This window comes from Elephas maximus, chromosome X (assembly GCF_024166365.1).
Source record: "Elephas maximus indicus isolate mEleMax1 chromosome X, mEleMax1 primary haplotype, whole genome shotgun sequence".
NCBI classification, from domain to species: Eukaryota; Metazoa; Chordata; class Mammalia; order Proboscidea; family Elephantidae; genus Elephas; species Elephas maximus.
Genome location: NC_064846.1, coordinates 159,871,423 through 159,885,469, shown reverse-complemented (window position 1 = coordinate 159,885,469; position 14,047 = coordinate 159,871,423). Strand labels below are relative to the sequence as shown.

At 46.5% G+C, this 14,047-nt stretch overlaps 1 protein-coding gene across 5 annotated transcripts in view; it reads right to left on the bottom strand.

The window, feature by feature from the left end:
• The window catches only part of SH3KBP1 (SH3 domain containing kinase binding protein 1), a 382,888-nt gene that overhangs the window by 68,893 nt on the left and 299,948 nt on the right, over nucleotides 1-14,047 (bottom strand). For all 5 annotated transcript variants that reach the window (XM_049872882.1, XM_049872883.1, XM_049872879.1 and 2 more), the window contains 2 exons: nucleotides 12,244-12,351; nucleotides 1,484-1,535 (listed from right to left, as the gene is read on the bottom strand). In XM_049872882.1, coding sequence (XP_049728839.1) covers nucleotides 1,484-1,535; nucleotides 12,244-12,351 — 160 coding nt within the window. The remainder of the gene's footprint in view (nucleotides 1-1,483; nucleotides 1,536-12,243; nucleotides 12,352-14,047) is intronic.

Genomic DNA, 14,047 nt, shown 5'->3' with positions numbered 1-14,047 from the left:
TCTGGGGAAAAGCGTCTTCAGAGAAAAGCAAATAAATAGCCTGCTGTAATTTCTGCACAATAAAATATTTCTACTGCCAGAACCACCAGGTGGCAAAATTAAACTGCTCAACACAAACGAGGGTGGGGGCAGAGCAGGAGATGTAATTAACATCCCATTTCAGGGCTTATTCTCTGTAATTCTCAGCTACGCAGAAGGAAATGGGAAAGGAATCTGTGGTCACGCTGATTCCCTCCACAACTTGGTGGGCCAAAAGAACTTAAAAGAAAAAAACACTCATTAATAAATTTATAAACAAACCAATTTGGAAATTTATTCATTCAAAAAAAAAAAAAAAACCCCACTGCTGTCTAGTCGATTCCAACTCATAGCAACCCTTATGGGACAGAGTAGAACTGCCCCATTGGATTTCCAAGGAGCGACTTGGTGGCTTTGAACTGCCGACCTTTTGGTTAGCAGCCAAGCTCTTAACCACTATGCCACCAGGGCGCCAATCATTTAAATGGTATATAAAATATCATGATACAGAAACTGAAATTGTGAATGTGCAGAACTGGAAATACCTTTACTCTTCTTCTATTTTAGTTGCTAATTTTTTTTAAATGCCACTTAACTAGTTATTCATGCTTCTGTGAATAACTTCTCTCCCCAATGAATTTTAGTAATTATAAAGGGGAATTCTAGTCCACCTTTATGCATGAGAAACTAGTATGTAATGAGTTACCCGAATTCCCACCATCAATTCTACCTATATTATTCAACCCTAATATCTGAACTACGCAGAAGAAATAAATTGGATGCTTTTCAAGATTAAAAAAGAATCATGGGAGAAAGTATTTATTGGTAGAAAGCAAAATCTTTTTGGAATGTGAAGTAAGTGCAAATTTTGGTTAACCACACAGGGCACAATGAAAATTCAGCAACTCTGTACATGCCCTGGTGGCACAGGGGTTAAGAGCTCTGGCTGCTAACCAAAAGGTTGGCAGTTCGAAGCCACTAGTCGCTCCTTGGAAACCCTATGGGGCAGTGCTACTCTGTCCTATAGGGTCACTATGAGTCAGAATCGACTCAATGGCAGTGGGTTTTTATACACACCCAGTTGTCACTGGGTAGGTCACCATGACCCATGAGGAGAGATGTTCCCCAAGCTGACCCTAGATGGGGCACATGCAAAGCAGCACAATTAGGTCCTCCTTGGCTCATAGGAGTTTGTTAAAAAGAAAAAGAAAGCAAAACAAACTCAGTTTATTTTAAAGCTCTTTCTGGCCACTGTCTTTGGGAACTCAGAAACTTTCACTGTATCAAGGACACATTTTATTTTTCAGGAAAAACAGCAGTATATTTAAATTCTGTCTGCCTAGATCAAATCACCATTTCCCAGTCTGGCCATCCAGGAATCTTGTGTTCTCTCAGGGGTGATCTGAATACGTGTATGCCAAGAGCAAGATGCACACTGTGCTGACGGAACTGAAAGGTACATTACCTGCCCCTTGTTTGATGACAGGAGCTGATGGAGGGGGTGGCTTCTTGGGTCTCTGAAAAATGAATCAAAAGTAGAGCACGTGAGAATGCTGGCAAGCCTCTTCTCTGACATAAGGACCACAGACATTGTTTTCTAGATGCAGTTTGGACAACCCAGAAAACCTCTCCAAAAAAATTGAGCAACTCTCTCTCCAGGGATGTCAGTTTTTGGCACCTTTAAACAAACACTAAAATAAATTCAGTCTGCAAAACAAACTCCATCAGCGAATGAAGCGCCATTTCCCTCTTTCTAAATTTGTAACAGCCTTCTGGAAAAGCACGCCTCAGCAAAAATGGCCTGACACCAGCAAGCACAATGGTACTCCTACGCCGAAACAGCATTTGCAATTAAGATTTAATCTGCTGAATAACCCAGTGCTTCAGAGTCACTGGTACAACTCAACTCGAAATCAAATCTGCTCAAATCTGCTCTCCGTGGGGAAACGACACCATGGCGGAGGGCCCGCTGCGGCCAAGAGGGGTTCCAAGCCTTCTGCCCCTTTCCACCCCACAGCTGGCAGGCTGTTTGTGGCACTCCCACAGACCAGTCCCACCCTGTCACAAGTGATGAGATGGAACGGATTTTTCGCCGCATATCAGCGGCTGTTTGTTTTTCTTTCGTGCCCTTGCACTCTGTAGCTGAAGGAGGCAATCAATGACTGTCATCCTTGAACCAGCTCCAAAGGCACAGGAGCCAGGCATCTCTTGCTCACAAAAGATCAACTGTGGTCGGGCAGTGGCCGGAGAACCCAGCCGGGACGCCAGTCTCAGGCTACCACATTAGTACTACTGCCAGGCTAAGTGCAGTGGGGGCCAAGTGCAAGGGGACAGCCATCGCCACACTGAAATCATTACAGACAGATGGACACGGGGAAGGTCTGAGCCTATGATCTATGTCGCTGCTGACACTTCTATGCCCTCTGGGCATCATCGGGCTTGTGACTTTTCAAAAGTGCCAAGAGTCTCCTCTGCTCTCAGAAAACATGCTACTGTGCCCTTACTGCAGAGGCCAGCAGAAGTGGCCACCCATCAGCAGCCCTGACCCACCAAGGCCTGGTGCAGCCCCAGGGCCCGGAGAATCTCAGGCCCACATGGGACTTTCTCAGGGGGCATCATCACATTTAGGCTCTGGATTCACAGCATTTTAGTTCTGCTCTTTACTAGCTGGGCAATTTGGCCAGGTTCCTCCTGGTAAGCAGGCTAGCACCGTGGGGTAAGAGGTGAGGCTTCAGAATCAGACTGCCAACGATTAGCTGTGGACACTGGGTAACTTATCTCACCCAGCCGAACCTTCCCATCTGTAAGGGGTGATATTACTATTACCTCCCTTCTAGGGACGCTGTGAGGGTTAAATGGCACAGAGTGAGCGCAGAGTTACTTAATCCTCGTGACAGCTCTATGAAGTAGTGATCGTCTTATGCCCATGTTGCAGATGAGGTCATTGAGGCTTCGAGGTCACCCAGCTAGTACAGGGGGCTGGGAGCTGGGCATGCAGCCCAGGCTGTCTACCCCACAGGCACGCTCTTGACCACTGTGAGCAGTGCACCCTCCATGGTGAGTCCACCACTCCCACAGGGTTTAGAAAAGCATGGAACTGTCTGCATCATGTTAAAGCTGAGAAAAAATAACCAGATATCAAGTTGCAGCTACAGCATGAGCTCAACTATGTTATAAAATATACAGAAAGAGCAAAAGACTGGAAAGCAATCCATTTAGAGTGACCTGTGATTTGTGGGCTTGTGGGTGCCTGGGTTTGTGTGTGCGTCCCCTTCTTAGTATTCTTCTGTCTTGTCTATGTGAGAACACAAACTTTGGTAGAGAAAAGAAAGGAAGGAAGCTGTGCAGAGGGCCCCTCGCCTTGCGTACAAGCCTCCACGGGAGGGATTCTTTCTGGCTTACACAGCTCAGGCCACTCTTTCGCCTTGGACAGTCTCTTCCAGCTCCCTACCGCTTCGCAAGGCCTTCCCTTTTCTTTCGCCCTTCTCTGTCTTTGCCCTCACCTGAGGACAGATGTGTGTTTACCTAATGAAGTTATCCTTGAACCTCTGCCAATTAACCTTCCTTTACCTTAGCATCAGAGTAATTGCTTACTCACCAAATTGCCAACACCCTGTGACCTAATTCCTCCCAGCCAAGTCCCACAAATGCCAGCTCCTAGATGTCTCACTCCTCCACTGGTCTGAGCATTTTCACTCCTCCACTGGTCTGAGCATTTTTATAACCAATTTCACAGGCGCCTCCCCTCACTGAGGCTGTTGCCCCAGAGACCTTGCCTCAAACCACAGGGCCCCAAATAAAAAAAATAAAAACAATTACGAGTCATCATATTTTCCAAGACTACTGTGCTAGCAATGGAAAAAAAAATCTGACGGTTGTGTCATATTTGGCATGGAGCAGACACATGAAACGTGACAGGGCAGAGCAGAGGGGCAGAGAGAGAGAGGACGGGAAATGTTGTGCCACCAGACAGCGTGTGAAAGGTGTGGTCCCAGCGCGTGCGCAGGTGAAACGTGGCAGGGAACGAGAAGCCAGTGGGCAGCGATATGAGTTTCTGCTTGGAGCCTGGGCAGGTGCAGAGGCGGCTGGGGCAGAGTTCGGAAAGGAAGGAACAGTTTGGCAGCTGTCTATCCTGCCTCCTCCACACCTGACTAATGCTGGCCAGGTGCCTGCTTTGCTGGTTAACTGAGTGGGTTTACAGATTTTCCTTCGGTTTTTTGCTTTTCTCTTGACTGACTTCACTTTCTCCGGTTTCATCCAACTTCTTCACAGCCTTCATGCCTCCTTGGATGAGAAGCTATGCCAGTTTTCAAATAAGATGTTTTCTAAGGCAATTCTAGGTTCCCCGGGGTGGTGCAAATGGTTAACACGCTTGGCTGCTAACCAAAAGATTGGAGGTTCGAGTCCGCCCAGAGGAACCTCAAAGAAAGGCCTGGTGATCGACTTCTGAAAAATCAGCCATTGAAAACCCTATGGAGCTCAGTTCTACTCTGATACACATGGGGTCGCCGTGAGCCGAAGTCGACACCACGGCAGCTGGAAGTAAGGTAATTCTAAACAAGTGTCAGGGCTTGGGTTCTGTCTAGCTCTGGGCCGTGCTCCCAATGATTAATAAAATTAATAAATGCTTAATACTTGGGCTGCCGTGACTTTTTATTTCAATGCAATAGGAAGACAGGACAGTTAGAACTGCAAAAGTAGATTGGATAAACGTGTAGCAAAATTTGACAGTGGAAAATGCACCCCAGGAGGTCATGCTTCTTAAATAAGATGTGAGCATATCACTTAGTTGATTTCCCTCAAAATGTCACATTGTAACTGGATGAAGCAATTGGGACTAAGGGAACCCCAGGGTAAGCAGGAAGCCAACGTTTCCTCTACCAAGTTTACCAGCAATAAGATATTAACTTGCTTTATGGCTGCTAACCAAAAGGTTGGCAGTTTGAATCCACCAGGCACTCCTTGGAAACTCTATGGGGCAGTTTTACTCTGTCCTATAAGGTCGCTATGAGTCGGTAATCGACTCGACAGCAGTGGGTTTTAGTGGGAGGTGTGTGGACAGAAATAGCCTTTCTACTCAGGCCAGGAGTTTAAGCCATAAATTTTTAGAAGCACTTGTTCTAGTTACTCTTTTTCTCTCCCTCCAGGATGAAAGTAAAATACCTCAATTCTGCACTCAGGTGGCTTCAGCCTGCTCAATTTGCAGGTAAATGTTAAAAAAAAAAAAAAAAAAAAGAGGATGTTAAAGCTACTAGTGCCACAGGCGTCCTCTGTACAGCTGAGAAAACGGAAGCCAAGATGGGCTATGTCAACAGCTTGTTGGTGGCCATAGTGGGCCTAGGGCTCACATCTCTCAACATCCAGACTAGAGGGATTCCTTAAAAACGAGCTAACGTAAAAATGCTCCTAAGAACACAGAGCCCACATTTTCTGTTTTTCTGGGCAGGAAAAAGGTCTGCCTTGGCCTTCATGAAGACAGGGATCAGAGGCCAAAGTGCATGTGTGTCTGTGTCTGCCTGTGTGTGTGTCTGGGTGTGGAGTCGCTGGCTTAGACAAGGACTCGGATATAATCCTTCAAAGGATATATTAAGGCTAGATGAGATTTCTTCCCATTACTACGAGCGAAGACATAAATTGAAATTTTCTGGAGTGAGGACAGCAGGAAGGCAAGCTTTGCTTCCTGTTGAAGGATTCGGAACTGACTCTGCTCGGTGCTTGGCAAGGTTGGCCAGTCCTTGGCAACAGACCTCATCAGCTGGTTCCACTGTTCTCTCTGGCAGGAATTTTGACTTGCAACTTTGCCTCTTCTGCCAGTTTGCCTTCAGAGGTCTGGCCCCAGTGATATGATGTGCTGAAAATAACCAGGGGAGTATACCCCTGGAGGCTAGGCACCCTTCAGGGGTGCTTTGTCAGAGGGCCAGAAGCAAATCGCAGCTTGATTCTGAGCAATTCTGGGCCTTGGGAAACCTTCCCCCATGTACCCAGCTGCTAAGTTCTGTGGAGGTGCTTGTGGGAAAGAAATGGATGGTTCCTGACTGGGGCACTCCTCACTGTTTAAAAATACTCAGGGGTCGCTTCTCTGCCCTCTTCTCCCCTGCTCCTGGAGGACCAGACATACCTTTGAAGTGTGAGGCTAGGGCTATGTCCATAACTGCCCCTAAGCAACCTACAGAGTCCCCATCAACTGCCTGCCCTGTCATCAGCACAGGAGACCCCTAGGAGCCACTGTGCAACTTGCCCTGGGGAGGGGCTCTCTGGGTTCCTCTTAGCGTCTGGCCTGGTGGTTCACGTCCATGGTCTCCCTCTCAGCTAGGTTCCCAGACTGGTGGCCTTTTGGGTGGTTGGCCAGGCTTTGGTATTCAGCTTCTCCCCAAGATGCTTTCTCAGTTCACCCCCTTGGCTCACCTCTTTGCTTCATCCATTCCACCCTGGAAGGGGGGGCCTTGACTGCATAACCAGACCCCACATCTGGATGTGAGGACCTAGGCCCCCCTTTATCTGGGAAGGGGAATCTGACAAGGGACCTGGCTTCCCCTTTCTCCTCCCTCCACTTTTCCTCCTCTTTTAAACTCATATAAGACAGCAGCAAGCAGGAGAGGAGGGGACACAAGGAAGCAAGGGAAGGTACACACTGGCACCCAACAATCAAAGGACAAGGATTCTTGAGCATCAACCATGTTCCAGGTACTCTGTCAGGTCCTTGAGGGAGAAGCTTGGGACAATGGCTCTGTCTTTAAGGAGACTGCAATTCAGATGGAGCAATGTGAGAAGACCACTTTGGGCCAGAAAATTTCCAACGAGATGCTCAACTGGGATAGGGCAGCTGTTAAGTACCACCAGGGAGGGGAGAAGGAGCACCATCCACGCCACTTTTGGGAAGCACAGTTGGGGCTTAGTCAACAGGCCACAAAGATGCCTTGATGATACTCCTCAATCTGCACTTGAAACCACCCATGGAAATTAATGTACAAAACATAAATGTCATAGGTGAAATTTTTTTTCATAATGCTTATTAGAAGCACATTTTATTTTTGGAAGACTAAAAAAGTTGAAATAATTTATTGGGAATCTTCAGAACTTAGAAAAAAATAATGTTGTTGCTAGTTGCCATTGAGTCAGCTCTGACTCACAGTGACCCCAAGGTACAACACAACAAAACGTAGCCCGGTCCTGTGCCATCTTCATGATCAGTGGTATGGTTGAGTCCATTATTATAGCCACTCTGTTTTGAGTGCCTTCCAACCTACGGGGCTCATCTTCCAGCACTGTATCAGACAATGTTCTTTTGTGATCCGTAGAGTTTTTATTGGCTAATTTTCAGAAGGAGATTGCCAGGCATTTCTTCTTAGTCTGTCACCTCTGTTGAAACCTGTCCACCATGGGTGACCCTGCTGACATTTGAAATACTGGTGGCATAGCTTCCAGCATCACAGCAACACGTAAGCCACCACAGCACAACAAACTGACAACAGCAGTTCTCAAAAGGCTGAAGGACATGACAAGGAATAAAGAAAATCTTGTCTGGAAGGGAGACGAGAGAGCAGAGGGGGTCAGATGCTGGCCGAATGGACACGAAAATAGAGAGTGGAGGGAAGGAGTGTGCTGTCTCATTAGGGGAGAGCAATTAGGAGTATATAAAAATATAGCAAGGTGTATATAATTTTTGTATGAGAGACTGCCTCGATTTGTAAACTTTCACTTAAAGCACAATAAAAATTAAAAGAAAGAAAGAAAGAAAACCTTGTTTAAGAACAGGTTTAATAAACCAGCTTGTCAGAAGGTGACGGCTAAGGTAAGAGGCTCCTAAGAACTCGGTAAAGAGAACGTAGTTGGAGTTCAGCCAGCAAAATTCACTTACAGTGGATTAGCCACTGTTGGACTCAAGCAAGAGACTGCCTTTTCTGTCCAAGTTTGGAACACATAAAACTTCTGCTGGGTGATCTAGAGTGGTCTTACAAGGCTGGGTTGGCATACGACTGTAACTGAGAAAGTGGGACTCAGCCGACTGCATCACAGTGTGTCTGGAGAGTGACAGTGAACAGTCATGAACAGTCATGGAATCAGAGAAAAATAGAGCACTGCTGCAGCCGATGGAACAGTGCTGTTCCAGGCATCGTCTGGGCTTAGCTGAATTCAGTGTATAGCTCCCTTAGCAAACCTTTCCCTCTGGTGGGTGAGGAGGCCTCCAGCTATAACTTCTTCAGAGCAACTGGTTACTCACCCTTCCAGCTAACATCAGAGAAACGTAGTTTCCAGTGAAATCTGGCTTCTAAAGAATCAGGCCCACAGGGAGCAAATGCCCAAGGCAGAGAGACCCAGGGGTTCCAGACGGGCTGACATTTCAGTCCTTGCTGCAATCAGTGAAGCGGCAGGCCAGCTTGCTTACCAGGGTAAGTCTCTGTGACTTGGCAAAGGTGAACGTGCATGGCACTCACAGCAGCATCTTCACGGGCAGGTTTCTGAGTCCCTGCAGCTAAGAGGCAGACCCTACACAGTAGAGCGTTCACTAGGGGATCACCTGTGGCACACACCACCCCTGTTCTTGACACTGCACAGACTCTGAAGAGCCCTCCACATAAATGTATGCTAGAACATTCACACCTTCTACTGATGATGTGAACCTTTTCTCGTAAAGCACTGAAGCCTGAGTCTTTATTAGAAGTCCAGCACTGTCTTTCAGATAGTTCTGACTGTGAGAAGTTGTTGCTGCTATATTCTTGAGAGTCCAAGTTCCCCGTTACCTTCAGTAATTATGACAGAGCGTGCCCGTTGCTTCAATAAAGCTCTCAGAACATTTAATCTTTCAATTTGGATATTCGATTTTACCGTCAGGGCTCAAAACAATCAGCCAGCCATTGAATCCCCAGTCTCTTATAAACAGCTTACATAATTGCCCCAAAATATGCACCAAGAGATATACTAGTACTCTCCAGGAATATCTTGAGAAAAACCCCCAAAGAGCTTGTCACCTTGGTGAGGGAGAATCTGCTGAGCCCTCATTAAAAGAGGTCACCGGGAATTCCAGAGGTCGTTTTTTTTCATGGTAACCACCTGAATCCAAACCCCAGCAGAATATACAGCAGCTTCTTCTGAAGGCTTCAGGGATGCCCACTGAGTCGATAGGGCCTGGGGTTGACTTAATGCTGTCTGCTGCTGCCTGCCCTAATCATCACAGACCATCCTCTTTTCAGGGTGAACGAATGCAACCCCAGCCCCTGGCAAGACGGTATCTGCCTGAAAGTGGTGACAGAATGACTCTGTCATCCACACAGCATCTCTGTGTTAATGATTCTGACCATCTTCACACCACCAACTCAGCAAATGACAGCCCTGTCTCCAGTCACGTTGTCACCAACTCATCAATACTCTGGGCTCAGCAACAAAGCCTTGTCTAACAATCAGTGCCAAGCTGGCTGGCTAGTTTCAGAGGCTGTCGTTGGTTGTCGTCAGGTTGAGTCGCACTCAGGGTGATGCCACATATGCAGAGTAGAATTGCTCCACAGGGTTTTTAAGTAATATTTTATTGTGTTTTTGGTGAAAGTTTGCACAGCAAATTAGGTTCCCATTTGACAATTTCTATACAAATTGCTCAATGACGTTAGTTAGATTTTTCACAGTGTGTCAACATTCTCTTTAATTGCGTTCTGGTTGCTCTGTTTGTTTCATTTTCAGTGCTCTAGCTTCCTTGCCTCCCTTATCTTCTCGTTTCTGCTCTTGAGTAATTGTTGGCCTTCTGTCTCATGTAAATGGTTTTGTAATGGACACCCCACTCACAGGTAGTAACCCTTATTTTGTGTGCCAATGTTCCACAGGGTTTTCAAGGCTGAGATCTTTTGGAAGCAGATCACCAGCCGTGTCCTGGATGGACCCACACTGCCAGTCCTTCATTTAGTAGCCCCGCGCCCTACCATTTGCACCACCCAAGGACTCTGGTTTTATAGGCCAGAGGGGGTTAAAACAAGAGTGTAATAATGCTTTGGACTTTGTAAAAACTAAATGTCATATTACACAATTACTTCCCAGCTGTAAGTGTTCCTTTGTCTGACAGATATTACATTTGTTTCCCTAAAACTTGGTTTTCTGCTTCATAGGGACAAGGTTAAAAGACCTATCGAAGAGATGGTGGCTGCTTGGCTGGGGTTGGAGAGAGGTCCACAGCACCCCAGAGAGTGTACATGCCCCAATGAGCAAGCTAAAATGCATCTACTCATCACTGACAACTTTATTCTCATGGTGGAAGTGCTCCCCTTAGCGCTTTATGTAACAGAGCAGAGCTTCTAGAAAAGTATGTCATGGAATCTTTTTCGTCTGAGTGAATTTACTGCCCCACTGAAATATGACTGGCAACTAGAAGGCAGGATGCCACAAGGTAGGCAAACACACAGAACACATTTGTGTTTGTTTGTTAAATGAATGACCCACTGGGCAAAGGGAGAGGAGTCACCGCGAAGGTCCTGGTGTCAAACTGCTTTAGGATACCGGCCCCTTTCACCAGCCTCACAAAGAAGTGAGAAGGGTGCACCAGGTAGTCTGGAGTGACCGCTCGCCTCCACTCACCTGCAGAGGCACCCACAGAGTGTCCTTCTGGAAATGTCTGGCAAGTCTGTTTGGCCCTGAACACCAAACCTGAAGCCCAACTCTAAGGCCACAAGGGCAGCAGCATCCCTGTGTGTAGTCTTCGTTTCCTATCACCTGGCATGGTGGCCATCCCAGAGGAAGGACTCAATAAATACTGAAGGAATGAATGAATATAAGACATAATCGTTGGGCAAGCAGAGCCAGAAAACGTGGGAAAAATAACCTGAAGACTATGCCATTCTGTGCTCACTTGTCTCTACAAATGTGTTTTATAATCATTGGACTTGAACCAATGATTGAGCTCAGAAGAAATAGATGGTGTCCGGGTACCACTACCGACCACTCTGACAGGGATCACAAAAGAGGGTCTCAGACAGAGCAGGAGAAAAATGTAGAACAAAATTCCAATTCATAAAAGAAGACCAGACTTACTGGTCTGACAGAGACTGGAAGAAACTCTGACACTATGGCCCCCAGACACCATGCTAACTCAGTACTGAACCCACTTCCAAAGTCTGCCTTTCAGCCAAGGATTAAACAGGCCTATAAAACAAACAGTAACACACTTAAGGAACATGCTTCTAGTTCAATCAACTGTAGGACACCAGATGAGCAACACCTGCCCAAAAGAAAAGATGAGGAGGCAGGAAGGGACAGGGAGCCTGGACGAATGGACACGGGGAACCCAGGGTGGAAAGGGAAAGGGGGAGAGTGCTGACGCATTGTGGGGATTGCAACCAAAGTCACAAAGCAATTTGTGTATAAATTTTTGAATGAAGAAACTAATCTGCGCTGTAAACTTTCATCTAAAACGCAATAAAATTAAAAAACAAAAAAGCCTAAGAGGTATGGCCTTAGACTTCAAAATAACAATCTGTGGACTCACTTCTGACAGGTGCGGACACCATCTAGCTTCTTGAACAATGACAGTGGCTTATCTAAGCAGTGCACACACCATCAGGTGCTTGCTTAGTATCCTTGACAACCAATCCCCCAGTACTGTAGCTCTCCTCCCTGCACCTCGGCTCTGTGGAAATGGTGATGTATCAAGGTCAGGTTCAGCATGGTCCAGGAACAGAGCCCCCATGGAGAGGGGCCAGGCCAGGAAAGGTGGGCAAAGTCATGTGGAAGCCTAAGGGAACAGCTCTGAGGGGCAGAACTGGATGGATAAGTGCAAATCACCACCCTCTTACACCGTACAGTGCATCTAACTTTTTAATAGTTCATGTTACGTTGTAGGCAGAGAAACCACTACACCTGGAGTTAGGCAGAGATGAACAGGCTTTGTAAAATGGGTTCCCATAAAGAAAGGGTTCTGGCAGGTTATTGAGGTGCTTCAACATGCCAGGGACTGTACTGAGGGCTTTGCATACATTATCTTGTGTATTCACGCAACAAATCTAGACTAAGGATCACTGTTGCCAATTGACAGATGAGGAAATTGAGGCTCACGGAGGTTAACGGACTTGTCCACAGCCACACACTGGGTATAGGGCAGACGAGGGCTAGAATCTGGGTCCATCTAACTCAAATGCCAGGGCCCTTAAATGTCATACCAAACTCCCCACCCCGCATGCCAAGTCCCATCACGGGAGCCACAATTCTGACAATGTGTGGAGCACGGAGATCAAAAACACACACACTTACGTTGCCTTCCTTTTCAAAGTCTGGTGGGAGTAACTTCACGAAGTTATCGGGGAACACTCCTCGTCTGCCGTTGAGCTCCCCTTCCCACCAGCCTATATCGATGCAGTCCTAGGAAAGAGGAGAGCAGAGGGTGAGAAATGGGGGTGCGCACCCTCTAGAGGGTCAGAGGGTCGCTATGGATCAGAATCGACTTGATGGCAATGGGTACTTTCCAGAGAGGTCTGACATTGCTTTTTGAGGAAATGAAGGCTCTTTCCTTGAAGAAATGAGGAAACTATCAATGCAACAGTGGTTACTAAGACTAAACACACACCCCAAAGTCAGATGGGAGAATAAAAACTTAAGTGTGTTGGAGCTGCTGGCTGGGGCGCAACACCAAATGGTGCTTTTAGATGCTCCAGAAGCAATACGGCCTTTTTTTTTTTTTAAGATAGGAGGATGTGTATATTTTCCTAGTTTTAATTTTACGGAAGCAAAATTATTTCATTAGCTGCAACAGTGGTTTCGAAAAGATCACATGCACAAATGTCCTCTTCGATTAGCCTGTCATAAAGCGTATTCAAATTAAAAAAGGGCTCTGTGCCAGTCAGCCGCTAAACATTTATTGAGTGCCTACTCTGTGCCAGCCACTCAGCCAGGTGTCAAGGAGGAAGCAATGAACGAAACAGAAACAGCCCTGCTTTCGCAGACCTCCCATCCTGGGCTTAATGGCTCCAGGGTTCTCCTGGGCATTCAACCTCATGCCACAAGGCCATTTCTATTTTTTTCCCAAATTCACTTGGTTCCCAAAACCCCTGCTGCTGTCAAGTTGATTTGGACTCATAGCGAACTTACAGTACAGAGTAGAACTGCCCCCATAGGGTTTCCAAGGGTGTAATCTTTACAGAAACAGACTGTCACATCTTTCTCCCGAGGAGCAGCTGGTAGATTCGAAGACCTTTTGGTTAGCAGCTGAATGCTTTAACCACTGCACCACCAGGGCTCCTATTCACTTGGTAGGAGGTCCTATATGCTCTACTTTTATATCTTGCATTTTCCCTGTGTCCAATTCTATTTCTATTACCCCAACTCAGGACTTGTCTAGCTAGTAATACTGTAAACCTCCTTGCTTGGCATCTCTTCCTGCCCAGTATATGTACATACACATGTTGCTGTTAAGTACAGCGTCCTTGAGTACAAATCCACTACTCAAGACTCGTGATCAACAACTTCCAGCTTAAATACAAAATGACCGAAGGCCTTCCCAAAACTGCTAGCAACACAAAGGACTCATAAAGTTACATCTGGAGCGGGAAGATGATGAAGCAAGCAAGGAGATGATGTTCAGGGCCCATGGAGAGATGCTGGTGGTCCTTCCTACCACCAGTGGGACTGGCCTGAGGTCAGGTTGTGAAGGCCCCTTGGTGTCAGCCCTTAGAGGACCACAGCATATGTAGCTCACTAGCCAGTCCTTGGAAGATCCAAAATTCCAACAAGGTGAGGAACATATCTGTCTGGTTCACTGTTATACCGCCAGCACATTGCACAATGCCAGATTATAATAAGCAGTTGTGAAATCAGTAGAACTCTTTCTAACCCTGAGTTCTGTGATCTCCTGCAGTCTAACACTTTGATTATTGCAGGACAAAGTAGCCTCTTTCTACCTCAACTTGTGGGAATTCTGTATCTGTTAACATAAGCTCTACCTCTCCCTTCCCCAGTGCTATCTGTTACAAGGACAAACTAACCGCTTAGAAGAGAATGAGGATTTTGAGAATTGGTCTTTAATCACAGACTGTAAATTCTAGCCCCAAGTAACATCAAA